Here is a 27,879-nt window from a genome sequence, read left to right as displayed (position 1 = left end):
TGCCTCCCTCATTCATTAAGGGGCCCACACTTTTTTTCTGTTCTGGAGACCAGATGCCTAAACCAGAGTTGGCTCAGCTTATTTCAACAGACTACCCCTTGCAGTACAAGCCCACATTTGGGGGAAAAAATGTGTGCATCTGGCCTCCACTGCAGAAGAGGCCTCATTGAGGCAGAAGTCAAATTCATCTGGTGTTTGAGACCAGAGACAAGGTCAGTGTAGGAATGATATTAGTGTACAGACCCAGCACCAGAGGCTTTTTGTCTGAACGAAAGGAGATGTTGTGCTGAATCTGATTCTGAAGACTGAAATTTATTATCTTGGGAGTCTTTCGAAGTGCCGGGTATGCCACCACTAACCCCATATCTATTAGAGTAACCAGGGAATTTTTCCAGAGCCATCCACATAGCCAGATACATGCTGGATCTGATCTTTGGCTTAGCTGTAGATGACACTGCTAGCCTGATATGACCTTTGCCCTCCCCCCTCCAAGCGGCAGTAAGAGTTTTCCCCTCTTCTCATGTGGGATGACTCGTCCAGTATAGCAGAGACTCATGAACCCAAAGAGTTTGGAAAATGTGCAAGAATGGAGTACTGCACAACTGTAGGAACAATCTGAAGTGCAGTACTACTGAGTCACTGTATGCTAAGCACTCCCTTCTTCTGCTCAGCCCAACAGATCCCCTTGGTTCACTGCTGAAACATGTATTAGTGAGTTTGGGTTCAAGATATCTTCACAGTGACCATAACTCCTGTAGTGGATAGCACCAGCAACACTAAGCGCTTGCAGCATACTCACAAGGGAGTTACTGCTTCAGCTCAAAGTGGTAGAGGCCTCTGCTTTTGGTGCTGTGCAGCCCAGGTTCTGCCCTCACAGGGGACCTGGGAAGGAGGAAGCTATGCTCCAGGAATAGCTCTATCTTGTCCTGAATAACTCTATCACGTTCGCAGCCTAGCCAGGGCAACGTGAGATGATGAGGATGGTGGGAAAGACACCCAATGGTGAAGGGGTATCTTCTCGGGGACTATGGGAGATTGGCAATATCCTAGGTATAATCTGGTGGGTACCTTGGGGGAATGAGTTTCTCTGACTTCCTGTTTTTAGGAGCATCAGAACTTTTACTCCAATGACACAACCTTGGGCTACCTGATCCTTTCTGTGAAGTATGAGCAGATTGAGAGGCAGGACAACTTGCACCTGCTGCTGAGGTAACAGCACCCAGCATGGAAACACATGTACCATGCTCTGTCTCCCACCTTACCAGGAAGTCTTTCTGTGTGGATTTTGTGACCTAACGTCATTGTCCCAGGAATGGTTGCAGGGAAACCCCTGACTGGGGAAGCCCCTTTTCCTTCTGGCTCATCTTTGAACATTCATCTTTCTTTACTCCCAGCTGTTATCCTCAGGAAGCTGAGGGCTGCAGGGCAGCCAGGAGTGGGGAGGGGTCAGAAAGAGAATTTCTGGTGTGTCTGTCCCATTGCAGATGGGGAAACAGAGTGAAAGGATAAGCAGAAATCTTACATAAAAAGGGGGGAATCTAAAAGCCCTCTGAGCTGTACCAGGGAATATTTTCATTGAGCACAGACACACACATAGGAAAGTGCTGGTGGCTGGTTGGAAGAGACCCTGGTTCTATGCATCACTCCTTCTTAATGGGACTCTGGCATGCTGTTGGCAGGCCAGCTAAAGCCAGATAGAAGGGAGTTATGATGCCTGATCTATGAGGATGACCTCAGGGCTAGTGCAGTTAGTTTTGTGTATGGGAGTAATGGGTTTGAATCCCATTGTTGTCCCAAAATATTCCCTTCTGTGTTGATGAAGCAGCACGTGGATTTCCTTTGCAATATACTTAACTGTTGTTTAAAGCAAAAAAGGTCTCTAAGGAGTGATGGAGATCCATGTAGCTGCCTAACCAGCTCCGTTTTCCTTCTGCTCAATTAATACCAAGCACTGGGCTACAGGAACCCTAAACAGTGTCCATCTTCCAGTGACATTAGGCACTAGTGCTAAGCTAGAGTCTATGTAACATGTACAACCCTTTTGGGAGCTAATTAACGCTTTAGTTGCTGGACCAGAATATTATGCAAGAACAATATTCCCTCCCTAAGAAGAGATCTGGAGGTGCAGCAGGAGTCACTTTAAGCAACCAGAGATGTTGTTTGCATTTCCCTTTGTCATTTGTTCTCATCTTTTCTCGGTTTGTGGCAGGACTCGAACCGGTACCAAGCACGACCTGATCCCCATTTCCTGCCTGAATGAGTTCCCCAATGCAGTCCAGATGGCAAAGGTGAGACCCTAACTGAGTACATTTTCTTTCACACACTCATGGTATGTCTACACTACAGTCAGAGGTGTGAGTGCAGCATCTGTAGACATAACCGAGCAGGCTTTGATCTAACTAGATTGAATAACAATAGCAGTGAAGCCACAGACTATCCAAGGCCACCTGGGACCTACACATTTGAGTGGCTAACCTGTGCTGCCACAACTTCATTGCTGTTATATGATCTAGATAGATCACAGCTAGATCGGGTCTGTCTCGACAGGCTGCAGTCCCACTTCTGATTGCAGTGTAGACATACCCTTTGTCTGTCTCTGCTTAACTCTCACTCTTCAGCTTCTCACTTCTCTCTCACCTGTCTTTTCCCTTATTCTTCTCCAGTCTTTTGGCCCTTTCTCATCTATCTTTTCTCCTCACTTTGCCTTAGATTTTCTTACCAAGAGACTCCTGCAAGATGATTATAAAGCAATACCCACCTCACCCTCCTCCTGCCTGTAGCGAGTCAGGGTACAGGAAGGGGAGTCACAGCTCCCAACAGTGGTAATCAATCACCACTTTTCCTTCTTTCTCTCTCTCGGCAGCTGCTGTGTGAAGATGTGAATGTTGACCGATTCTTCCCTGTCCTCTACCCCAAGGTATGTTTACAGTAGCTTTCCACCCGCCTATCCCTCTGATGACAGGGGCTGCTGGTGGGATGTGACCGAGACTTTATGCTTTCCGCCCTCCCAGGCTTCCCAGCTCATTGTTGCCTTTGATGAACACGTCATAAGCAATAACTTCAAATTTGGGGTCATCTACCAGAAAGCTGGGCAGGTGAGAGGTCTCTGCACTCCATAACCAAGCACCCTCAGGCCCAAACACACCAGATCACATTTCTCAACCCCAACCCTATAGAAGGCAATTTAAGCCAACCTGGGGCCAAGGATTTTTTTCATTCCCTGTCACTCTGAGTCTTGAGGACTTCTCTCCCACATCCCCCTGTCAATGTGGCCAAACCTAGTGCCCTCCTCTGGATCCAAGGATTCATTCCCTGCAATTTCAGCCCTAGAGAATTCCAGTTTCTCTTTGCTGTTTGAGCCCCAGTCCCATTCTAGTGAGAACAGGTCCTAGTGGTGCCAAGCACTGGTACTATGTATCATTTTCTGTCCTAATGTCTGCTCTCCTTGCTGCAACATCAGTTCACCTCAACTGGGAGACTGTGCCCCCTGCAGGCATTGACCTTCTCTGTCATATTGGTTCTGGGGACCTCTTGGTGCTGTCAATGCACCTGGACCCATGAGATCTTCTTCCTTGTGGACCCAGGGAAGCCCTCTGAGTCCTAGAGACTTCTCTCTCCTCTGCACTGTCCACAGGGAGAGAACCCCCTGCTGGCACCAGAGTGAGATTCGCATTCTCCATGTTCTCAGTGCTGGAGGACAGGCCTTGTTTTATTTCAAGGAAAAGGAGACAATTTTCCATTATATACAGGGGGATAGGGCTCTGGACCCCATTGAGGTGGGAGGATGTAGACTCTGTGTGAGAGAAGGGAAGTGAACCTTCCCCATATCAGTTTTTCTCTTTTCCTCCTCTCCAGACCCCAGGAGAAGTGGGAGTGTGTATGGCGAATAATCTCCTCTGCTTATCATATCTCCTCTCCCCTTCCAGACCACAGAGGAAGAAGTCTTCAGTAACACTGAAGAGAGTCTGGGCTTCCTGGAGTTCCTGGAGTTCCTTGGAGACAGGATCCAGCTGCAGGATTTCCGTGGGTGAGTAGGGGACAGCATGGGAATGACCAATCAGCATAGCATGGGGGCTGCAGTCAGACACAATTAAGGTACGAAGCACAGACTTGGGGAGCCCAAAGTAGACCCATGTGTCTTCAGCTCCAAAAATCACAAAGCAGATCTCCTTCTGCTGGCAGGCCAATATCCTCTTTGTGGGTCCATCTGTTAGAAGGCCACATCCCTGATCCAGACACTACATTATAGGTTGGATTTTCAAAAGAAGTCAGCCCCCATTTAGGCTAAATAGAGCTCCAGCTGTGCATCCTTCAGGGCATTCCCAGAATGACTTGGCCTATCGTTTCCCCTAGGATCCTGTTGGAGTCCCATTCACAGCTGGTGCTGTGAATTTACATGTCTCAGTATCCAGTCTGGTTTGCCAGCTCTGGCTCTCTCCAATAGGCAGTGTTTGGGATTGTGTCTCATGCCTGGGAGCTGGGCTGAATGGTTGGGGATTTCTCATGGGAGATTCTTGGGGCTCTTTCCTGGGATGCTTTTCTCCCAAGTGTTAAGCTGTGTGTGACTGACAGCAGCTAGGACTGACCCACAAGGATCAACAGAGAATGACAGAGCATTGACCATATCACACTATCCTGTGCTGCTTTGAGGTGCCAACGGGCATTGGTAAGCCTTGGTCCTTTCCATCTGCTTCTTTGGGGCACCCCATACACTCCACATTTCTCAGCTGGAGATGTTTCCCCTGAGAGTGGCAGGGATGATTGCTCCTCCAAAGCCACCTGGTTTGGCAGGAATAGATGCCTCTCTAGTTCTCAGTGGAGAGAGGATGATGCCAATAGGAATTTCGTGCAGCTCTAGTGTAGCTACTGCATTGATTTTTGGGGTGTGTTGTGCCTTTCAACCACTGAGCTCTTAAACCTGTCTCTGATGACAACCTTACTGGTGTCTACTTCCTTCCCCCCACCACATGGTACCAATGCATTCAGGTTCCGAGGAGGCTTGGATGTCACAAGGGGTCAAACTGGCACTGAATCAGTCTATACCAATTTCCGGGGCAAGGAGATCATGTTCCATGTATCTACGAAGCTGCCATTCACAGAGGGAGATGCCCAGCAGGTACCACAAGGGGAGGCACCGAGTGATTCAGGAGGATGGGGGAGTGAACTGGTGGATGGGGCTAGGGACTGGGTGGGTGTTGGAGTAGGCAGTGGTTAGGGATGGGTGTAGATTAGTGGCTGGGGTTGGGTTTCCAGCTGCGGGTGTGGGTTGGGACTGCTGGATGAGTTGGTGGCTAGGGAAGGAATCTCCCCTCTTATTGTTTACTCTCATCTCACTTGCTCCCTCCAGCTGCAGCGGAAGCGTCACATTGGGAACGACATTGTGGCCATTGTCTTCCAGGATGAAAACACTCCCTTTGTCCCTGACATGATAGCATCTAATTTCCTGCATGCCTATGTGGTGGTACAGCTTGCTCATGGTTCCATTGGGGAGACTCTCTACAAGGTAAACACAGCCAGTGGGCCCCTGTTTGGTCGGGGATCCCCTTGCTGGTAGTTAGTTCAAACTCCTGCCCCTTGCCTGGAGTGCAGACTCTTCCTCCAGCTTTTGGGGAGGCAGGAATTCAACTAGACATCATTCCAACTGCTTTATCAATAACAGTCACCATTATGAACGCGCACCCAGTCCCAGGGCCCCACATCAGCTACTCAGTCAGCAATTTGGGCAGGGATGGATTTCCAATTAGGCACAGTAGGCATGTGCCTATGGGCACCAGCATTCTAGGGGCGTGTGGGGAGGGTTGCCAAGTATGTGATCTTCTAGCCCAATTGGGCTATTTTTAGTAGTCTGTTGCCAGGTTTTTTAGCAGGTGCGAATTGCAGTATTTTGGGCTATTTTACTGTCCTACTTGTCCTAATGATTGTAAGGTACTCAGCTATGGTAATGAAGGCCATATGTGTGTGTATGTATGTAAGAAAAATGCTATATAAACTGGGTATATATTACAGTAGAACTCCTATGTTAGAAACTAATTGGAGATTGAGGAGTTCATTAAATTGAATATCTGGCTGCATTGCTCTGGAGTTCTTGGGAGTGGGGGAGCCTCCAGATCTGCCCCATCCGCTGCTGAGATGCCCCACAAGCCGCTTGTCTCACATCATGCCCCCTCTCCTTAGGTAGCGTTTGCAGCATGTGCAGAATTCTTGTCCAAGGGAGGCAGAATTTGTTTTCTGCAGAAAATGTGCTTTTGCCCACCAGAGACCGCTGTGGCACCAGAACAGCCTGAGCTGGCTGAAGCTGACCGGTCTGGCGGGCACTGGCAAACACCAAGCAGGCGGGTGGTGGGTGCATTTTTTCTTCAAGTGAAAAGTGACAGACACAATAGCCTTCTTGGAGCCAGGTTAGGTGGCAGAGCAGGCCATATGGGCTGCTGGGGGCTCACAGGGCCACATGGGGATGGGGGAGGGAGGCTCCAGGCAGGGCCACATAGGGAGGCAGGGGGGGTACTGAAGATGCTGTGCCTAGGGGTGTTTCCGGCCTAGGGGGTAAATCCAGCCCTGGATCCACGGCCACCACTCTGGGCTCCGGCTGACCCTTCCATGTTGTGCAAGGCACGCTCATAGTGGCCACATTCTCAGGCTGTTCCCTGCGCAGTCGAGCTCATACATGCCATTGCATGCACAGCCCATACCGTTCCTTCTCCAATCTTTTATATTTGGTACCGGTGCAACCGCTGCTGGAATACTGTGTCTAGTGCTGGTGCCTTCAATTCTCAAAGGCTGTTGATACATTGGAGAGGGCTCAGAGAAGAGCCATGAGAATAGTCAAAGGATTGGAAAACCTGCTTTATAGAGATAGATTGAGCTCCTCAAGACTATTTAGTATAACAGAGAGAAGGTCAGGGCAGTCCCTACCCATATGCAAAGTACGCAGCTGCGTAGGGCACCAGGTGCCCTGCGTGCTGCTCCAGCTCCTGCCCCGCCTCTTCCCCATGGCCTCCGCCCCAGCCCTGCCCCCACTCCACTCCTTCCCCAAAGCCTCCGCTGAGTCCCGCCCCTGTTCCGCCCCAGCCCCGCCCCCACTCCCCTGAGGACTGCAGCAGGGCCAGGCCTGCACTCACCAGTGGCAGGAAGTGCAGCAACCTGACCCCAGCCATGCCACTGGTGAGTGCTGGGGAGTGGTTCCCCCCTGTCCCCCAAGCCAGCCTCGCCCTCCCAGCGGAGGCCTGCCCCCCCATACACACACACGGGGGTGCTGTGTATGGCGCAGAATAGCTAGAGACGGCCCTAGAGAAGGTTAAGGGGTGATTTGATCACATTCTATAGGTACCTACATGGGGAACAGCAATTCAGTTAGAGGGTTCTTCAGTCTAGCAGAAAAAGGTCTAACAAAATCCAATGCCTAGAAGATAAAGCCAGACAAATTCATTTTGGAAATAAGATGCAAATTTTGAACAATTGTGGTAATTAACCATTGGAAGAACTTACCAGAGTTGTGGTGGATTCTCCGATGAAGTGAGCTGTAGCTCACGAAAGCTTATGCTCAGATAAATTTGTTAGTCTCTAAGGTGCCACAAGTACTCCTTTTCTTCCTGCTATGTCTGTGTGTAATACCTGGCGCTGCCACAGATTTCCTTTGTGATTTGGGTGAGTCGCTGCTGAATGTGTCTCCTTCAGTTCTCCATCTGTATAATGGGAATAAGAATAATGCTGCCCCATATTTCAAGGATACATTAATTTAATGATTGTAAGGTACTCAGCTATGGTAATGAAGGCCATATGTGTGTGTATGTATGTAAGAAAAATGCTATATAAACTGGGTATATGTTACGGTAGAACTCCTATGTTAGAAACTAATTGGAGATTGAGGAGTTCATTAAATTGAATATCTCAATACTGCAGCAGATACAGTGCATAAATTTCAGTCTGGTGCACTGCATCACTTTCTTTTTGTCCTTCAAACCACAGTAAAGTGATTTCCATTGCATTGAAGGCATCAGGATGTGAAGGGATGTTGACTTGTTCTTCATTGACATCACTTTTGTTACATAATATTCTTTTCCTCCCATTGGGGAAAATGATTTGGATAAGTGGTTGTTCAGAAGACTGGTATTCGTAAAACTGAAGTTCTTCTGTGATATAATAATATATTATTTAGATATACACTTGGGATTTAGCTGGCATAGAACCATCTGCTGACTACACTACAGACTACATGCTGTGGAGAAGTATTGCCTTTGATTTATTTGAAATGTATCTACCCTTAATTAAATCAGGTGCCCCTTAGTTTTGTATTATGGGACTGATTCACGTCGCCTGATGTTTTCAGGGTCCATGACTTCTGTTTCCGCTCTTATACAAGCTCATCACTGTGAGAGGATGTGACGTTCTGGTTCTTGTTATGATGTTGAAGTGGTTTCTTCTGTATTGTTTTAGGTTTCAGTAACAGCTCGAGATGACGTCCCCTTCTTTGGACCCCCTCTCCCAAATCCAGCCATATTTAAAGAGGTTTGTGTCTCTGAGTCCGCTAAGCAAACGATGCAGGGATCAGGTGTGTGGTTTACACACCCTATGACGGGTTGGATTACAGAAACCCCCTTGGGGTTGCCAACTAATGTGCCAAGACTACTTCTGCCCCTGCTTTCCTGCCCTGTCAGCTTGGGACTCCAGAGCCCTGCCTGGTTTGAGCCAGACCGGCTAGCTTGCTGCAAACCCAGACCCAGGTCTGAACCATGTCCCCTAAGCTGTAGGCTTAATTGAAAGCAGCTTCAGAAGTGTTCCTGTCTTTAACATTCAGATGCCCAACTCCCAATGAATCTGTTTTACTCTGTATAGAGCTTATACAGGGTAAACTCATAAATTGTTCGCCCTCTAGAACACTGATAGAGAGGTATACACAGCTGTTTGCCCCCCCTCGACCCTCCCGGTATTAATACATACTCTGGGTTAATTAATAAGTAACAAGTGATTTTATTAAATACAGAAAGTAGGATTTAAGTGGTTCCAAGTAATAGCAGACAGAACAAAGTGAATCACCAAGCAAAATAAAACAAAACACGCAAGTCTATACCTAATACAGTAAGAACACTGAATACAGATAAAACCTCTCCTTCAGAGGCGTTCCAGTAAGCTTCCTTTTACAGACTAGCCTCCTTCTAGACTGGGTCCAGCAATTACTCACATCCCCTGTAGTTACTGTCCTTTGTTCCAGTTTCTTTCCAGTATCCTTGGGGATGGAGAGGCTATCTCTTGAGCCAGCTGAAGACACAATGGAGGAGTCTCCCAAGGGCTTAAATAGACTTTCTCTTGTGAGTGGAGACCCCCTCCTCTCTCCTATGCAAAGTCCAGCTCCAAGATGGAGTTTTGGAGTCACCTGGGCAAGTCACATGTCCATGCATGACTCAGTTTTTACAGGCAGCAGTCATTGCCCACATGCTATCTTGACTGTCTCCAGGAAGACTTCTTATGTGGATTGGAGCCTTCCAAGATCATTGTTCATTAAGTGTTCCTTGATTGGGCACTTAATTTGCACATTGCTTTCTCAAGAAGCTGACCAAATGCTTTATAAAGGCTACTTAAAAATCAAGCAAGTACACAGCCAATATTCATAACTTTGAATACAAAAATGATACATGCATACAAATAGGTTGAATAGATTCAGTAGAGCATAACCTTTACAGAGATATGTTACATGGCATATGTAGCATAAAACATATTCCAGTTATGTCATATATATACATTCATAAGCATATTTCCATAAAGCCTTATGGGGTGCACCATCACACACCCCTTCACCTCTAGGTTGCTGTTTCCAATTTGGTTCCAGGATTGGGTTGGATAACCCTGGGGGTTAAGGAAATGTATATCCAGAGCCTTTTCTAGGTTGCCATTTCCAATCTAGACTTCCTTTTTTTCCCACAGGGTTCAGAGTTTCGTGAATTCCTCTTGGCTAAACTAATCAATGCTGAGTACAGCTGCTATCGGGCTGAAAAGTTTGCCAAACTAGAGGTGGGTTTGTGTATGTGAGTGTTCGCATTAATATTTAATAAATGCAAAAAACTGTGTTAATGCCAGGTTAAGGCTGCACAATTAATGAAAGACATAGAAACTTAGGAAATTAAAGTCCCTTAAAAATAAAGTAAATTAAATGTTAAATCAGCCTTGTGGTGCTTCTTGTATGTTTTATTATCTATATCTATATTAAAGTACACATTTAACCCCTCCAAAACAAGAATAGAATATCTGGCGTACATGCAAAGTGGCTGCTACTAGAACCCTAGTGGTTACATTACTTGACTTTATACAGTGAAAGCCACCCAATCTTAATGTTGCATTCACTTAGGTTTTTGCATTTGATTCAGGGTAGATTGATTTAACTCAGCAAGTAAAAAATCTTGATTTAAATAATCAATTTTAATCTTGTTTTCCATTTATATTTTTAGTTATTTTCCTAAAGAAAGGTTTATTTGCACTGGTTGATAACCATTAAAGCATATTGATTTGCAACCAAATATAATTTTGACACTAAATTTGATACTTCTTTTTGCTAGTCAGGAGGATTCACTATATCTATACACATTTATTTAAGCAATTATATTGCTTAACCTGCATTTATTCAAATTCTTAATTTTTACATTTTTTTATTGTGTTAGAAGATGTGAATTATGCATTTCTTCATTTATTCGATTTTTGTGTGTGTGATTTGTGTGAAGCTGTATTTGGATGGAAATTGGAATATAGTTAAAACTACTTTAAAAAGTAAGATTATCAGAACATGTTTGCATTTAAATTCAACTGATTTATTAAACAAAGTAAGTATCCTCAGCAGTGAGTGAACTGTACTATTTTTTCTGGCAACATGTCCTTCAAGGCCTTAGAACTAGTAGGCCTCATCTTCACACCTAGTTTTTATTCATAGATTGGAAGAGGAAGACAAGCTTTCCCGCTTTTTAAACTCCCGGTCCATTTGTTAACTCTGAATGAACTAGTCATTGAACAGAACTAGCTGAATAAACTGAAATGAAGAAAATATTTGTGCTGTACCTGCAAAAGACTATCAGTAGCTAGCACTTCAACAAACTCTGGTTCCAGATGCTTAGCCAGTGTCTTCCACCAGTTCAGCAGTGATATTTTTTTAAACTTTGGCAGCAGACATGTACTGATTTAAGATTATATTTTGTAAATTTAGTTTAAATTATTTTAATAGATTGTAGTAAATTTAGGCCTTTAACATGGGTTGTCATAATTTCAGATAGGTTTATTTTTAAGAATAAAAATGTATTTAATTTAAAGAAAGAAAATATGATTTAAATGAAGAAACTTATTTATTTATTTTAAATAATCAGTTTTTATCCACCCTGATTTCATTTCCTAGGCTCTTCTGAGGAGGGACCGAGGGAAATGGTAAACAGAAGAAATGAAGAAAAAAGGCACCAAAAAATAGCTTAAGGAAGTTAGAGAAGGGTCCACATTTGGAAGAAATCATATTCCTCTTAACACTAGAGAAAGTGGGATGTATCAATTATATCTGAAACATAGAGTCCATTCTCTCTCTCCTTCTTTCTCAGTGCTTTGTCCTTTATTTTTTCTCAAAAAGAAAAGGAGTACTTGTGGCACCTTAGAGACTAACCAATTTATTTGAGCATGAGCTTTCGTGAGCTACAGCTCACTTCATCGGATGCATAAAGTGGAAAATACGGTGAGGAGATTTATATACACACAGACCATGAAAAAAATACACATTGTAAGGAGGTGGATCACCCTCCTTACAATGTGTATTTTTTTCATGGTCTGTGTGTATATAAATCTCCTCACCGTATTTTCCACTTTATGCATCCGATGAAGTGAGCTGTAGCTCACGAAAGCTCATGCTCAAATAAATTGGTTAGTCTCTAAGGTGCCACAAGTATTCCTTTTCTTTTTGCGAATACAGACTAACACGGCTCCTACTCTGAAACCTTTATTTTTTCTGTCATTCTATTCTGTCCCTTCTCTCTCTGCCCTGGTGTAGGAGCGAACTCGCAGTGCCCTCCTGGAGAGCCTTTTTGAGGAGTTGCAGCTCCGTAGCCGCAGCATGATGGGCCTGGTCTCTGGGGACGATGAGAAGATGGAGAATGGGGGTGGTGGCTTCTTTGAAAATTTCAAGGTGAGAGATCAAGAACTGCTGCAGCCTCTTAAACCTATCCCTCTTGCAAAGCCACCGCCACCCAGCTCAGTCCCAGTTCAGGATACATTAGCCCTGTTGGGCACATGTGCTTGGGGTGGCAGGGAGTGGGGGACAATATGGTTCCTTCTCAACAGCCACATTTTGCATTGTATTTTTACATACCTCACAAGGAGAAATGCAGCTTCTCCCTCTCCACTCAGGGGAGATGTAGCTTGGCACAGTACAGCATCCCATGCTGTTCCTAATGTGAGGTCTCTGGATGGGATGAAATGAAGCCCTACACCCCCTGGCCCTGGCTGGCATCTAGTAACAGGGAGGACCCAATTCCCCTGATGAGAAAAGAGATCAGGAACTTGCAGAAGGAAGTATGATGGGTTCGGGGGCCAGAGCCTTTTGTCCCCCAGCATCACACTGGCTCTATCTCCAGGACAGCAGCAGCAGCTGGGAAGGTCCCATCAGATGGTTGTTTCTAACAAAACTGTTGCTGTAGTATCTAGGTACTTTGGAATACTGAGATACATCTTTTTCCCTCTAAAAGCATGAGCTCTTTTTTGTATGATGTGGTGGTATCAGTGGCTAATCTCCAGGAACACAGGGTCAGGGTGATGTGAGGGAGGGAATGCGTATACCAGTGATGCTTAGACCTCAATGATTCAGAAGCCAAATTAGTGATCAACATTACCCAAAAGAGCCACAATTGTGTGACTTCATTGTTTCATTTACTTTCTCTCTTTATATATATACTATTCTCACAGCAAAATGACTGACCAAGTATTCTACAATAAAAAGCATCCTGATTGATTGATTAGTAACTTAGCTCGGTTAATAATTAAATCACAGTATTTTAATATCATGTGCTGCAAAGAGCTGCAGGAGACACATTGAAGAGAAACTTGCAGCTCCTGAGCTTCAGTCTAAGTATCACTGGCCTACTCAAACAGGAGGGAATGAGTGTGCTGATTCTCACTCCACTGCCTGCCTCTCTCTTCCTTTCTTCCTGCACCATGTGTGGTACATGCCTAGTGGGACAGACAGAGATATCTCAGGTACCAGCACCTCACTTGGCACTTCAGCCCCCTTGGTTGGCAGCTCTCATCAGAGTTGCTGGGGACAAAATAGGAGCCAACTCCCCACTCACCTGTACAGGTGATTGGTGCAGGTCAGGACTGAGGCCCAGGGGTAGGGTGTGTGTGAGTGAGTAGCTTACTGCCCTTGCAGCATCTGTTCAGTGGATAAATAGAAAATTTCAGAATCTGTCCAGCACCTTTCGGCATATACTCCAAAATCTGCTTCTCTGGCCTCTGGCATCACTGTGTTCAGATAGCCTTTTAAGGGGCTGGAGAAGAGGGAGCGGGCCTGGGAAGTGGTTTTTTCAGAGTACTCTAGTTTCAGTGGGGCAACTTCTCTCTCATGGCCATTGCATAGGCCTGCATGGGACTGAGCCCTCCAGCCTTACATGAGGTTTTGGTCCCTTTTCTTGCACTGAGTATGACTGTGTGAGGTAATGCTGGCTTTTTGGGAAAGTTGTAGTGTTGGTGGGGAATCTCTTTATCTCCTGCAGGAGGACGGGGGAGACTGCGAGCAGAGGGAACAATCTTTCACTGACCCAGGGGCACATAGACAAGATGGAACCAAACAGGCCTTTCCCATGGGTAATTTTTGGGCTGCTGAGCTCTAGTGATAAGGGAGGATATCTCTGGTACTGGTGTCTGTCCTCACCTGTACTCCCCACCGTGGTGATCTTCATACTGTCCTTTATGTGTGTCTGTGTCTCTCTGTCTGTCTCTCTGCCTTCCAGCGGGTGATCCGAGGCCGCAGCCAGAGCCTGGATACCATGGGGATAGCCATGAGGAAACAGCAGCAGCCAGCAACCCCACCCAGCTGCCCAGCTACTGCCGGCCTTGCTCTCAACCAGAGTGTCGCCGAGGGCACCAAGGCTATTGCTGCGGTAAGGTACTGGGAGGAAGTGCCACTGGAAGGGGCCCAGCATGTCTCTGATCCTCCATGATTCACCCACACATTTTGTCCCTCTACCCCTATTAGTGTGTCCCTCTGTGAATCTTTTATGTTTGTATCACTCCATTTCTGTCTCTGAGTGTCTGACTGGGTGTTTCTTTGTGCATCTCTCTCTTGTGCTGAGTCTGTGTCTCTGTTCTGTCTTCATTTATGTCCCTGGGTCCCATTCATCTACACACTGGATCTGAGCTTGGCACAGGGCTTGAGAGGAAGGGCAGAGGTGGCTTGGCATCACCCTTGTGCCTCCTTTATTTTGGGCTAGCTGTGGATCTGCGTGCTGCCCTAACTGAAAAAAGACCATACACCTTGATTTTTACCAAGACAGTCCCAGTTTTTCCAGAACAGTTTTCCCAGCACTGAGAAATTCAGCATGCTGGAAATGTTCGCGTTTCACTTCATCAATCAAATGTTAATTTTTTAATAACTACAAAATGTATGTTTCAGTCATATTGCTATGCTCAGTAGAATTCACTTGTCAGGAACAACAGTTCAGTGGAACAAGCACTCAGTGGGATGAACAGTATTTGGTTTTGGCAGTTCCTGTGATCATCTAACTTTTCTCTCACTCCAGTCTTTTGCTTGATGTGACTGTTAAGGACACTTAGAATCATAGAATATCAGGGTTGGAAGGGACCCCAGAAGGTCATCTAGTCCAACCCCCTGCTCGAAGCAGGACCAATTCCCAGTTAAATCATCCCAGCCAGGGCTTTGTCAAGCCTGACCTTAAAAACCTCTAAGGAAGGAGATTCTACCACCTCCCTAGGTAACGCATTCCAGTGTTTCACCACCCTCTTAGTGAAAAAGTTTTTCCTAATATCCAATCTAAACCTCCCCCACTGCAACTTGAGACCATTACTCCTCGTTCTGTCATCTGCTACCATTGAGAACAGTCTAGAGCCATCCTCTTTGGAACCCCCTTTCAGGTAGTTGAAAGCAGCTATCAAATCCCCCCTCATTCTTCTCTTCTGCAGGCTAAACAATCCCAGCTCCCTCAGCCTCTCCTCATAAGTCATGTGTTCTAGACCCCTAATCATTTTTGTTGCCCTTCGCTGGACTCTCTCCAGTTTATCCACATCCTTCTTGTAGTGTGGGGCCCAAAACTGGACACAGTACTCCAGATGAGGCCTCACCAATGTCGAATAGAGGGGGACGATCACGTCCCTCGATCTGCTCGCTATGCCCCTACTTATACATCCCAAAATGCCATTGGCCTTCTTGGCAACAAGGGCACACTGCTGACTCATATCCAGCTTCTCGTCCACTGTCACCCCTAGGTCCTTTTCCGCAGAACTGCTGCCTAGCCATTCAGTCCCTAGTCTGTAGCGGTGCATTGGATTCTTCCATCCTAAGTGCAGGACCCTGCACTTATCCTTATTGAACCTCATCAGATTTCTTTTGGCCCAATCCTCCAATTTGGTTGGTGTTGCATTATAAACTCATTCAGAGCACTACATTCCAGGAGAAATGCTCCATTCTGAGAAATATGCCCATGTCACTGACAGAAGTAACACCTACTTGTATAAGAAAAAGTGCACTCATGTCTTCTGTATGAATATTTCATGCCTTTAGAAAATGTTGCTACAAAAGTGTCCTGGTTTCTGATTCTGAAAATATGGTTATCCTAGCTAACTCACACCTGGCTGCCTAAGGCTTCTGCACTGGGGCTCCGCAGGGCTGGTGTAGTGCCAAAACCACCAGCTCTATGTCAACCAGGGAGGTCCCTTTCTTTGGGGAATTGCTGCCCTGGGGACAGATGTAGCTTTACAGATCCTTTATGCCTGCACTAAGGAGCCATAGAATAGTGATGAGCTGGGCCCTTCCCCTCTCTCTCTGAGTCTGTATTTCTCTTTGTTTCTTTGTGTCTCCTTTCAATCTGAGTTTATGCCTCTCTTCCAAACTCTTTCTGTGTCTCTCTTGATGACATTGTAACTCTCTGCCTGTCCGTCTCACTTTCCATTTCTCTCACTCTGTCTCCTGTCTCTCTGTATCTCATTCTGCCTGTCTGTTTTTCTTCCTCTCTGTCTCTCTCAGCATCTGTGTTCAGGGCCGGATTAACTCTCCTGTGGGCCTGGGGCTATTAGATTTTGTGGGGGCCCTGTATACAAGTCTTTTTCGTGGGAGGGAGTTTGGGGCAGGAGGGGGCTGGGGCAGGGGATTGGCTGGAATGATTTAGTTGGGGATTGGTCCTGCTTTGAGCAGGGGGTCAGACTAGATGACCTCCTGAGGTCCCTTCCAACCCGGATATTCTATGATTGGGGTGCAGGAGGAGATGCAGGATCTGGAAGGGAGTTTGGTTTCAGGAGAGGGATTCTGATCTGTGGCAGGAGATTCGGATGGAGGAGGGGGGGTGAGGTGTAGGCGCCGGCCGGGAGGCGCTTACCACAGGCAGCTTCCAGCTGGTGGTGCAGCAGGGCTCAGGCAGCCTGCCTGAGCGCCCTGCTGCGCCGTGGGACTTTTAGCAGCCCGGAGTTGGAGATCGCTGCCTGTGATTTATTTTTGCGGGGTCCCCCTTGAGCCAGGGCCATGGGCTGCAGCCCCTAAAGCCTCTGCCTGTATTGAACCCTCACTTCCTCCCCTCTCTTTCTCACTGACAGCTTGTAGGAGTTCTTCCTTCACATTCTGGTTCCTTGGGGGCTCTGGGCAGCACTATTACATATCAGAGATGATGCAAACAGAGGGTCTGGGATCCAGGCTGCACACTCCCTCTCCCCCTCCTCCAGTACCCCATTGCTTTGTCTCTCACACTCCCCTCCTTCCTTCCTATCACTTCCTTACTCTCCTTCTCTCTAGTCCTTTGCCCTGCCTGGGAGGAGCCCATCACGCACCCGAGGCAGCCACTTCCACGGGCGTCGCAGCAGTGCCATTGGCATTGAGAACATCCAGGAGGAGAAGAGGTAAGAGCTGTGGGAATGAGTGGGGAGCAGTGAGATGAAGGGTGCTGGGGCAGGGGAAGAGAGAGGAGAGGTGGGAGGAACTGGGACCCAGAGGAGATGGAGGATGGTGAAGGCTGGGGGAGGCAAGAAAAGGGAAGATGGAGAGGTGGGATCAAAGGAACAGGAAGGGGAGCAGACTTCAGAAGAAAATAGGCCTGGGACCCAGGGGAACTGAGAGGAGGTAGGAAGGGAAAGAAGTCGGGGAGGGGTAGACAAGGGAAATGGGAGGGAGGCAGGACCAGAGTGAAGGGGAGAAGAGATGGGAACAGGAGTGTAGTAGACAGGACCTTCATCAAACAGAGTAGAAGATGATCCAGGATTCCTGCCTGTCCTGTTCCATCCCCACTGTGACAAAAACAGTTCTGCTGTGCGCATGTGAGAGGAGAGTGGAAAAAAATACATTTTTTCCATTTTTTTTAGAGAGTAACTAAATCTTGTGAATTTTAAAAGAAATAATTGTGAGAGTTTTCTTAACATGCTATAATCAAAATGGCTGAGGTTTGAGACTTGCAGACTATCACAGGAGTAGCATTCACAGAGGAGCAGAGCACAGCCTTCGTCCAGGGCTTGATGTAGCTGAGTTATGAGCATTTGAAAATTGCACATTGAGTAGTAGAGGTTATTTTGTTAAACTCTTACTGGGCCCCAAAAGGGGTGCTGTGCATTAGGGGTTCAGTGTATGCCAGATCCAAAGCCCAGTCCTTTGAACTGCTGTATACGCCACATGAAACCTTCCCAATTGTTCACGAAATCCAGGAATCTGTCAAAGGGCTCAGTGTAGAGAAGAGAACCCCCTCTCCCAGCATGCAGACAGCCATGACCGTCACCACGGGTAAAATCTGTGCCTGTGAAGTCTCTCCCCATGTCTCTTTCTCTTGCCCTTTCTTAAGAGAGACACTGACAGACTTATTTGTATTTAAAATGATGTATTTTTTTAGAACAAAAAATTATATAGAGGCAAGTTCTCATTAACAATGTATCTAAAATAAAAAACTGTCACAACACTCGCACTTTTTCTGGCTTACCTTTAACGACAATTTTACATCTCGTATAAATACATTCCTCAGCCCAGCCCTTTGTGTTACTCACCTCCCTGCCCTCTTCAAGGATGTTTAAAGATTTCCTGCAAAGGTGGAAAAATGGGTCTGTTCCCTTATCTTCTTCTTTATAATACAGAAAGAAGGTGTTGGGTTTCTTTAGATTTTCTTCTGCTTGTTTTCATCTCAGATATATCAGGAATGCGAAGCCCGCTCTTCCCTGCATTTGCTGGTTGACTCTTGAGATGAAGACTAGGAGTTTTCTCAGCTCCTAATTGAAGGGGCTGCACTGCAGAATAATTCACACAGAGATTTCCTCACAAATATATTAGTTAAATAGGTGTCAGCAAAAACACAAGTTTGATACAGTCTGAAAGAAAAACCACTGCTGCTCTCAGTTAGTCAAATGTCACCTCCTTAGCATGTTTGACACTATAAATATACTACATCTCCAGTCAACTGTAGAGTCTTCCAGGTTAGATAAGATCTGAATTTCTAGTGGGATGGGGCTGGGGGGAGCAAGTTGAGAAGAAATTTTAAAAACTCAAACCCTTTCAGGCCTTTATGATAAAAATAAAAGAAGCATAAAAAGGCCCAGTCCTGATATGTTCTTCCTTTGTAGACCACTTAAGAAAATTGCTGTGTTCCAGCACCTTGTACCTGTGTCCCCCATAGAAATCCCTCTCTGTATTTCCCCTTGTAGGAAGCATTAGGTAACACAGTGGTAATTCATGTCTCATGTAGCTAGTTTTCCTTTCACTCCAGTAGGGATGTTGCTGACAGAATCCAGAAGGTGCTGGAGAATCCAGGACCCTTTTTTGACCTGAAGTCTGATGGCTCCTCCAGTCCCAGTTCCCCAGAGTTCCCAAACAGGAAGAGCAAGTGAGTTGAAAATGGTCTTTCTGTTCAGGAGAAACTCTTGGTATCCCTGGGGAAGGCTTCAGCATGGCAGGTTTCTCACTTTTTGTCCCCTCACATAGGTATCTTGACTGCAAAGAATGTGGTCGCTAGTGATTAGAGCCAGCGAACGGGAGTTAGTTCTGCCAGGTTCTATTCCTGGCTCTGATACTGACCATGGATGAGTGACTTCCCCTCTCTGGATGATCCCCCCGCATCAATATGGATGATTACAATAAAGCTGCCTCACAGGGACTTGTAAGGCTTTGTTAATGTCTGCAAAGCACTGGAAGGGTCTTGGGTGGATGGTGCAAAATGAGATCTGCAATGATGGTGATAACTTTGGACTTGGATTTCAGAACCCTCTCCAATCAAACATCGGGATATTGTGTGATGCAGCCACTCTCACGCTCCTCATCCAATGTGAGTAGCTGCTGTAGTGGAGTGAGGGAAAATGAAACATCTGAGGAAGAGGAGAATGAGACGGTGAGTGTAGGATTTATAAGCCCTAAAATACAGAGATTCCCTCCCCCTCACACTCTGGGTCACCCCCTTCTCCTGCTTACCCCTAACACCAGCTATGTCCTGAGGCCTAATAGGTCTACCCCAGTTGCGAGCCTAACTATGGGCAAGAGGATAAAAGTTTGTAAAGTATTACAGTAATCTATAACAATGAATGCTGATAGGAAAAGCTGGAAAAGGAACAAAGACTGAATTAGTCTGAATGAAAAGACCTAGTGTTATAACTCAAGGACTATATTAAGCTCATGCCTGGAAAACAAAGTGGGGGACTGGAAATCAATGGACCAAATTAGTGTATCAAAAATTAGGCCTAATTGGTGGGCAAAATAATCATAGAATAAAAGTATAGAAGTGTAGGACTGGAAGGGACCTCAGTAGGTCATCTAGTCCAGTCCCCTGCACTCAAGTCAGGACTGAGTAATAACTAGACCATTCCTGAGAGACGTTTGTCTAACATGTTCTGAAAAACCTCCAGTGATGGTGTGATGTTCCCCTGTGTTATCTGGACCGGTGATCTGCTAGGTCACTCCAATCCTTGACTCTAGGATCCAGCCTTACCCTGCTCTGCTGTGAGAACCCCCACTCCCAGGCTGGTCATGCACAGCCTCTAGCATGTAAGCTACATGAGTGAGCACTTTTGGCCAGCTGCTGCTTGGATTGTGCAATCGAATGACACTAGCCAATATCTCCGGTCCCAGACACAACCCTAGGAACCTCCGTCTTGCAGTGTCCAGTTGTGTCCAGTTCTTCAATTTAACAAAGAAATTGATATGTACCAGGCTTGTTATCCCAAGGGGAGTCTCTGACATGCTTCAAACCAAATCCACTGGTTCAGGTAGAATAAACAAACAAATGTATTAACTACAAAAGATAGATTTTTCAGTGATTATAAGTCAAAGCACAACAAGGGGGAGGGATAGCTCAGTGGTTTGAGCTTTGGCCTGCTAAACCCAGGGTTGTAAGTTCAATCCTTGAGGAGGCCATTTAGGAATATGGGGCAAAAATTGGGGATTGGTCCTGCTTTGAGCAGGGGGTTAGACTAGATGACCTCCTGCGGTCCCTTCCAACCCTGATATTCTATGATTAAGTCAGATTTGGTCAAATGAAATAAAGGCAAAATGCATTCTAAGCTGATCTTAACACTTTCAATGCCCTTACAAACTTAGATGCTTCTCACCACAGGCTGACTGGTTGCCCTTCAGCCAGGCTCTCCCCTTTGATCAGAGCTTCAGTCGCTTGGTGGTGGTGTCTGTAGATGGAGGTGGAAGAGAGAGAGAGCATGGCAAACGTCTCTCCCTTTTATCATGTCCTTTCTTCCCTCTTGGCTTTGCCCTCCCCCTTCAGAGTCAGGTGAGCATTACCTCATCTTAGTCCCAAACTGACCAAGGGAAGGGGAGTGACTCACTCGAGAGTCCAACAGATCCATTGTTGCTGCCTAGGCCAGTGTCCTTTGTTCCTGTGAGGCTGGGCTGGGTTTCTCCCATACATGCCCTGATGAGGTGTGAACTGCCCCTCTGCTCCTGGAGAGTTTTGCTTGGGCTTGTTTTAAGCCATGAGGTCATATTTTCAGACTCGTAACTATATACATGAAATTACAACCTATAACATTACTATAACAACAATGCTCAGTGCATCATGAGCCTTCCGAAGACACCTGAGATGACAAACTTTGCATTGGATACCACACAATCATATTACAAGGATGAATATGGGGGTGCAAGGTGTTCCCCTGAGGTACAGAGCATCACAGACGGAGATTCCACAACTTCCCCAGGCAATTTAATCCAGTGCTCAACTACCCTGACAGTTAAGAAGTTTTTCCTAATGTCCAACCTAAACCTCCCTTGCTGCAATTTAAGCCCATTGCTTCTTGTCCTATCCTCAGAGGTTAAGAAGAACAATTTTTCACCCATCTCCTTTTATGTATTTGAAAACTGTTATCCCCTCCACCAGTCTTCTTCAGACTAAACAAACCCAATTTTTTCAATCTTCTGTCATAGGTCATGTTTTCTAGACGTTTCATAATTTTTGTTGCTCTCCTCTGGACTTTCTCCAATTTGTCCACATCTTTCCTGAAATGTGGCTCCCAAAACTGGACACAATACTCCAGCTGAGGCCTTATCAGCGCAGAGTAAAACGGAAGAATTACTTCTCGTGTCTTGCTTACAACACTCCTGCTGATACCTCCCAGAACAATGTTTGCTTTTTTTCCAACAGTGTTACACTCTTGACTCATATTTAGCTTGTGGTCCACTATTGACCCCCAGATCCCTTTCCGCAGTACTCCTTCCTAGGCAGTCATTTCCCATTTTGCTCCTTCCTAATTGGAGTACTTTGCATTTGTCCTCATTGAATTTCATCCTATTTACTTCAGACCATTTCTCCAGTTTTTCCAGGTCATTTTGAATTTGAATCCTATCCTCCAAAGCACTTGCAACCCCTCCCAGCTTGGTACCACCTGCAAGGTTTATAAGTATACTCTCTATGCCATTATCTAAATCATTGATGAAGATATTGAATGGAACCAGAGCCAGGACTGATCCCTGCAGGACCCCACTCAATATGCCATTACAGCTTGATTGTGAACCACTGATATCTACTCTCTGGGAATGGTTTTCCAATCAGTTATGCACCCACCTTTTGTAGCTCCACCTAGGTTGTATTTCCCTAAGTTTATGAGAAGGTCATGTGAGACAGTATTAGAAGCCTTATTAAATTCAAGATATACCAGATCTGCCACTTCCTCCCATTCACCAAGGCTTATTACTCTGTCAAAGAAACTATTCAGTTGGTCTGACATGATTTGTTCTTGACAAATCAATGGTGACTGTTACTTATTACCTTCTTATATTCTAGGTGTTTGCAAATTGATTGGTTGATTATTTGCTCCATTTTCTTTCCTGGTACTGAAGTTAAGCTAACTGTTCTGTAATTCCCTGGGTTGTCCTTATTTCCCTTTTTATAGATTGGCACTGTATTTGCCTTCTTCCAGTCCTCTGGAATCTCTCCAGTCTTCCATGAGTTTTCAAAGATAATTGCTAATGGCTCAGTTATCTCCTCAGTCAACTCCTTGAGCATTCTAGGATGTATTTCATCAGGCCCTGTCGACTTGAAGACATCTAACTTGTCTAAGTAATTTTTAACTTGTACTTTTCCTATTTTACATAAGAACATAAAAACAATCATACTGGCTCAGACCAATGGTCCATCTAGCCCATTATCCTGTCTTCCACCAGTGGCCAATGCCAGGTGGGATTCAGAGGGAGTGAACAGAATAGGCATTCACTGAGTGATCCATCCCCTATTACACACTCCCAGCTTCTGGCAAACAGAAGCTAGGGACTCAGAGGCTAGCTGCAGATCCTACCTCATTTTCACTAGCATTCACTATGTTAGACATCTGATCACTACTAACCTTTTTGGTGAAAACTGAGACAAAAGTCATTTAGCACTTCTGCCAGTTCCACATTTTTTGTTATTGTCTTTTCCCCGCTCACTGAGTAATCAGCCTACCCTGTCCTTGGTCTTCCTCTTGCTTCTAATGTATTTGGAGAATGTTTCATGAGGGGATGAGTGATTCCACCTAGCAATTCCTCTTGGGATCCTCCAAAAGACTTTTAGGGGAAAATTAGAAGATGGTGGCTGAATGAAAGAACAGAATACAAGAAGAAGCAAGCTTCACCATCCTGGCTGTCACCCCCACCATCTCTTGGGACGCTGGGAATCACCATGACACTGCTGGGCCTTTGTCATCCTGATCCTGAGAGATGTCCTGATGAGACTATGTCAGAGAGAGGGACCCAGATGACCCTGCCACCTCCATCAGCTAAATGCCAGCCATCACCTGGGATAGGAGACTTTGTCTCCCTTTCTCCCTCCGCCCAGCGGCATCCTTTGTTTTCCCTACCTTATTTATTTTCTTTCTATCTCTCGCCTTCTGTTTAATAACAGTCTGGCTTAGCTGGCCAAGACTGCATTTTTTATTTATTTATTTATTTTTGCAACACTGCTGTAAGCCTACTGCCAGGAAGGTAGAAAAAAGCAATGTCTTAAACGGCTCAGTGCTGGTACAAGTTTGCCAGGTCTCAGATTGGGTGATCAGCCCATGTGCTGTGTTTCTCCATCAGCAAGATTGCAAATGAGAGTCAGCACCAGAAATAGAAGCATTTTCTATCTTTTCTGTTCCCTTTTATGTGTGTCTATGTTTTGTTTTCAAGAAAACTGGATCAGATTTTAGAGGCAGCTCCAGCTCCTCTCACCTAACTTCTCTTTTCCCCACAAAGGACAGGTATTAACCTTTTTAATACCATCTAATATTGCCAGTTGGGGGCGTTCCTTCTAATAACTCTCTCCAGTGAAAGGGAAAGGGAACAAGAGATGTTATTAAAATGAAAGCCTGTGTAAAACTTTACATTTCAAATGCTTTGACTATTTTTCCTTCTTTTCTGTATCTTTAATAAAAGGTTAAAAGATTTGTAATGGTATGTTTGCCATGTTACTAAGCAGGCTGAGGTCTCTGTATACCAAACCCCGAACTGTTTAATGTTGGACAGTGACATGTTAACAGTGACTTTTGGGGCCCATATATTCCATCAAAATTAATACAACTGTTCCCCAAAAGATTCCCCTTCTCCCACACTCCAGTTGTGTCATCCCAAGAGATCCCACTTTATTTAAATTCTCCCTTCTTCTGGGTACACTGTGTCTGTCCATGTTTACAAAGTGTCTTCCTAAAATATCCCTTCTTTCCCCTCTCCAGGAGTTGATATGCTCTCTTGAGGGCCCTCAGAAGCGGGATTCCCTGGTTCAGAGTGTGTGGCTGGATGACAGTGTGGGCACACCCAGTAGTGCTAGCTCACCAGGTAAACTGTGCACCTACCTCCCTCTCTAGAACATGTGAGGGAGTGGAGAGGTAAAGAGACAGCAGCAGCACCTGTTCTCAGTACCCAGAATGGGAGGAGTGCAGGGAGGTGAAGTGGTGTAGCAAAGGGCTGGAGAGGAACACAAACTAGTGAGGGAGCGTAGAGAAGGGGGACAGGGAGATGTGAGGAGAGAGTTGAGAATGAGGGCACTTAGGATGTTCACAGTATAAATGCTTTGATACATATGGGAGTGGGGAGATGGCGGGGGGGACTTTTAGGTAAATCCTGTGGACAGCATGTGTGTGTGTGTATACATATATACACACACACACACTATATACACATACACACAGAGACAGATTATAGACAGGGCTAGCAGACCTGTCTGCTATTATGGTTGCCTGCCACTTCCCATTATAAGACCCTGTTTTCATTTGCTTATAACTTTGTCAGACTTTAACTGTTTGGGCTGAAATTGCCGATGCTGGGTGTCTGCCTCAGGCTGATTTTGAGGGGGGAGGGGAAAGGGGGGAAAATTCAGTGAAATTGGTTTAGCTGTTTCTAGCAATTAGATTACCTTTTTTTCCCATGTTAAAAAAAAATCATGAGACTTTTCTCAGAACAGCTCTCATGCCCCCATGGTTTGGAGCAGGCAGGGATTAAAATTTGGAGCAGGAGGGTGACAGGGATGTGACTTTCGCTATCCCTGTGAAAATCCAACCAAACTTGGCCAGATTAAAAGCCTTTGAAAAATCACACATGCTCAACACAGACTTGCTAGAGCTAAACAACTAAAATCTCTGAAGAGTCCATTGTCACTGAGCATACTGCATCCCCTCCTAGCACTGACCAGCAAATGCATGTGCCATCCCCACAGAGTGACTGAGCATGTTCTGTCCCCTCTCATCTTCACACATGACAGGACTGCACCTGTGCCACCTCCATGGAGCAATTCAGCATATTCCAACCCAGGGCTACAGGAGCTCAGACTGACTTCCCCTGTTGTTGATGCTTCCAGCTGCTCCAGACTGGGGTGGAGCTGGGCAGGGGCACTGGAACTGAGAGCAGGGAGCCCGTTTCTCCTGTTCTGTCAGTGACACTGCACCCCCTTCCTGACAGACACCCAGGCAGAATGGAAAAGGAAGCCATTTTATTAGAATGCAGAGGGGCCAAGAACTGGATGGGGGGATGGAAAAGAGAATATTGGGACAAGGAGTCTAGTGAGACTGGGACTGCAGGGGGAGGGAAACTGACTGTGAGTGGCAGGGGCCAGGTTGGGCATAGAGACTGGGACAAGGAGCTAGGGAGGGCCTGGGTGGGGAACATGAGATGGGATAAGAAGCTTAGGGAGGGAGACTAGGACTGGAAGCCAGTTTGCTGGGGAGTGGGGGGAGGCGGAGGGAAGGATGAGAGGGACAAATTGTATGAGGGGTTGGGAGGGGAAGACTAGGACTGGCTGAGCAAGGTGACTGGGATGAGAAGCCTGAAGAATGGAGACTGGGCCTGGGGAATGGAACCAGATAGAGTCTCTGCAGTAACAGGAGTTTCCCTCCCTGCAGGGCTATATATCAGGCTGACATTGATATTAAGTTAGGGTATGGAGCCAGACCTCAGGATTTCCAGAGCAGCAGCAGTGTCCCCCTCTCATTATATCCCATGTTCCCCTGGCAATGGTGATATGTTGGGTGGCACTCAGGTCCCTGCCTTGAGTGGTCTGATCTTATTGGGAGTAGTGGGGAAGAGATGATGTGTGGCAGGAGAACAGACTTGTACAGGGACTGATGTTCCGGAACAAGGAGGCGCAGGAGAACCTGAGAAATTAGAGCTCTTAGTGATCTATTACAACTACTCCGATTTGAGAAGTAGGTCAGCAATTCAGTGTGTACAACTCTGAAACTCCACGGTGTCAGCTCATACTAAGATGGTGTAAACCAGTTTTTGTAGGATTCAGTTCATGTAAAGCCCCAGAGAATATTAACTCTGCCCTCTAGTGATGCCATGCAGCAACCATACAATTAAGATGGATGCCTAGCTGAGTTTGAGATCCCACATTAGACTAAACCAACTTTTGGAGCCAGTTTTTTCCGTATTGTTTCCTCTCATTTCTCCCTATAGGGCAGAGTTAAGGTTGTTTGGGAGTCCTAATTTAGCATGCTCAGACCTTAACATGTCCGCATGTCTTTGAAGTTTAACTTGAACTCTGAACCTGCTGGGGACAAAATGCTTGTTTTGGAGATCATTACATCATCTCTATAATATTTTTTCACCCTAAAATGCTGCTCTGATCTCTCAACCCTTACTCCATTGTAATTCAATGATTGTCTGGGAAATATACAACATAAACTAGGGACTTCCACCCAATCCCAGTCAGTGCAGAGTCCATAAGAGGAAAAGGGAAGTAACATTTTACTGAAAAACAAGGCAGAGATTTCCAGTGCAATAACAAACAAGCAGATTGGTGCCCCAAAGGGATGAAGGGGGGAGAAGCAGCTCCAAATGCCAATTTCATGGTAGGGTGGTTTTTTTTTGTTTTGTTTAATTCTTCTCCTCTGGCCTGAAGTTCAGCAGGTAGGAGGGGTGGTGGGTAGTTCCAGCAGCAACATGGGGAATAGGAGTAATTAACAGCTACCACAACAGCACATTCCCCTCAGCAGCCAGCTAGGAACCCACATATTACGTTCAGTGATGGAGTCAGGCTGCAGGGTCTCCAGAGCAGTGGAACCAGGCAGCAGCATCTCTCCTATACTGCAGTATGACAAGAGGTGAATTCTGGGGGAGGAGCTTCAGATTTTCCACAGCAGCAAAGCGTCCCTTTCTGCCAGGCTAGACAGTACTCGCAAGGCTATATCCAGAATCAGAGTCTTCACAGCAGCAGTATGCAGTCTGTGCCTGCAGGGCTTCAGAGGAACCCATTAACAATGTCCATCGTAGGGGTGGAGCCAGGCCCAGCAGCAGAAGAGTGTTCTTGGCTGCAAGCCTATAGATCAACTTTTTTATAGATGTTATTTGTGGGATGGAGGCAGGCACCAGAGTCTCTGCAGCAGCAACAGTTTCCTTCCCCGTAGGGCTATATAGGTGCCTGGCATTGCTGTTGAACTTGGGGATGGGGGTAGGCCCAGGATTTCTGCTGCAGCAGCAGCAGTAAAAGAAGCAGCCTCAGCATATCCCTCTCATCCGGTCCCTGTAGCCCCCTGGCAATGGTGATACCCTGACTCCCTATCTTAAGTGGCCCCGTGTTATCATCAGCAGTGGGGAAGGGGAGATGATGTGAGGTGACAGGAGACGAGGCTCACAAAGGCTCTGATATTCCGGCACAGGAGAACCTGAGGATGCTGGTGTTGAAACCCTGGAAGAAGAGGAGTCTCCAGCAGGGATTGTTGTTAGTACAGGGGAAGGAAGGAGCCACTTTTCAGGGCTGCTGTTAGTGGTGGAGCAGGAAAGAAGCCAGA

At 46.1% G+C, this 27,879-nt stretch overlaps 1 protein-coding gene across 8 annotated transcripts in view; it reads left to right on the top strand.

Moving 5' to 3' along the window:
• The window catches only part of LOC311521091 (rap1 GTPase-activating protein 1-like), a gene marked incomplete at its 3' end in the record, with an annotated part of 63,486 nt that overhangs the window by 21,071 nt on the left and 14,536 nt on the right, over window positions 1-27,879 (top strand). For 5 of the 8 annotated variants that reach the window (XM_084629210.1, XM_084629208.1, XM_084629205.1 and 2 more), the window contains exons 7-21: window positions 1,106-1,209; window positions 2,210-2,288; window positions 2,864-2,917; window positions 3,012-3,095; window positions 3,927-4,027; window positions 4,987-5,116; window positions 5,348-5,503; window positions 8,434-8,505; window positions 9,919-10,005; window positions 12,008-12,142; window positions 13,962-14,111; window positions 16,970-17,073; window positions 18,915-19,031; window positions 19,406-19,532; window positions 24,328-24,430. In XM_084629210.1, the coding sequence (XP_084485336.1) occupies window positions 1,106-1,209; window positions 2,210-2,288; window positions 2,864-2,917; window positions 3,012-3,095; window positions 3,927-4,027; window positions 4,987-5,116; window positions 5,348-5,503; window positions 8,434-8,505; window positions 9,919-10,005; window positions 12,008-12,142; window positions 13,962-14,111; window positions 16,970-17,073; window positions 18,915-19,031; window positions 19,406-19,532; window positions 24,328-24,430 (1,603 nt within the window). Of the gene's footprint in view, window positions 1-1,105; window positions 1,210-2,209; window positions 2,289-2,863; window positions 2,918-3,011; window positions 3,096-3,926; window positions 4,028-4,986; window positions 5,117-5,347; window positions 5,504-8,433; window positions 8,506-9,918; window positions 10,006-12,007; window positions 12,143-13,961; window positions 14,112-16,969; window positions 17,074-18,914; window positions 19,036-19,405; window positions 19,533-24,327; window positions 24,431-27,879 lie in introns of those variants that run through there. The other 3 variants (XM_084629207.1, XM_084629209.1, XM_084629212.1) reach the window with 3 other exon arrangements.

The sequence above is a fragment of the Lepidochelys olivacea genome, assembly GCF_965140295.1.
Source record: "Lepidochelys olivacea isolate rLepOli2 genome assembly, chromosome: 1".
Taxonomy (NCBI): domain Eukaryota; kingdom Metazoa; phylum Chordata; order Testudines; family Cheloniidae; genus Lepidochelys; species Lepidochelys olivacea.
This window is presented reverse-complemented; position numbering and strand designations above follow the sequence as displayed.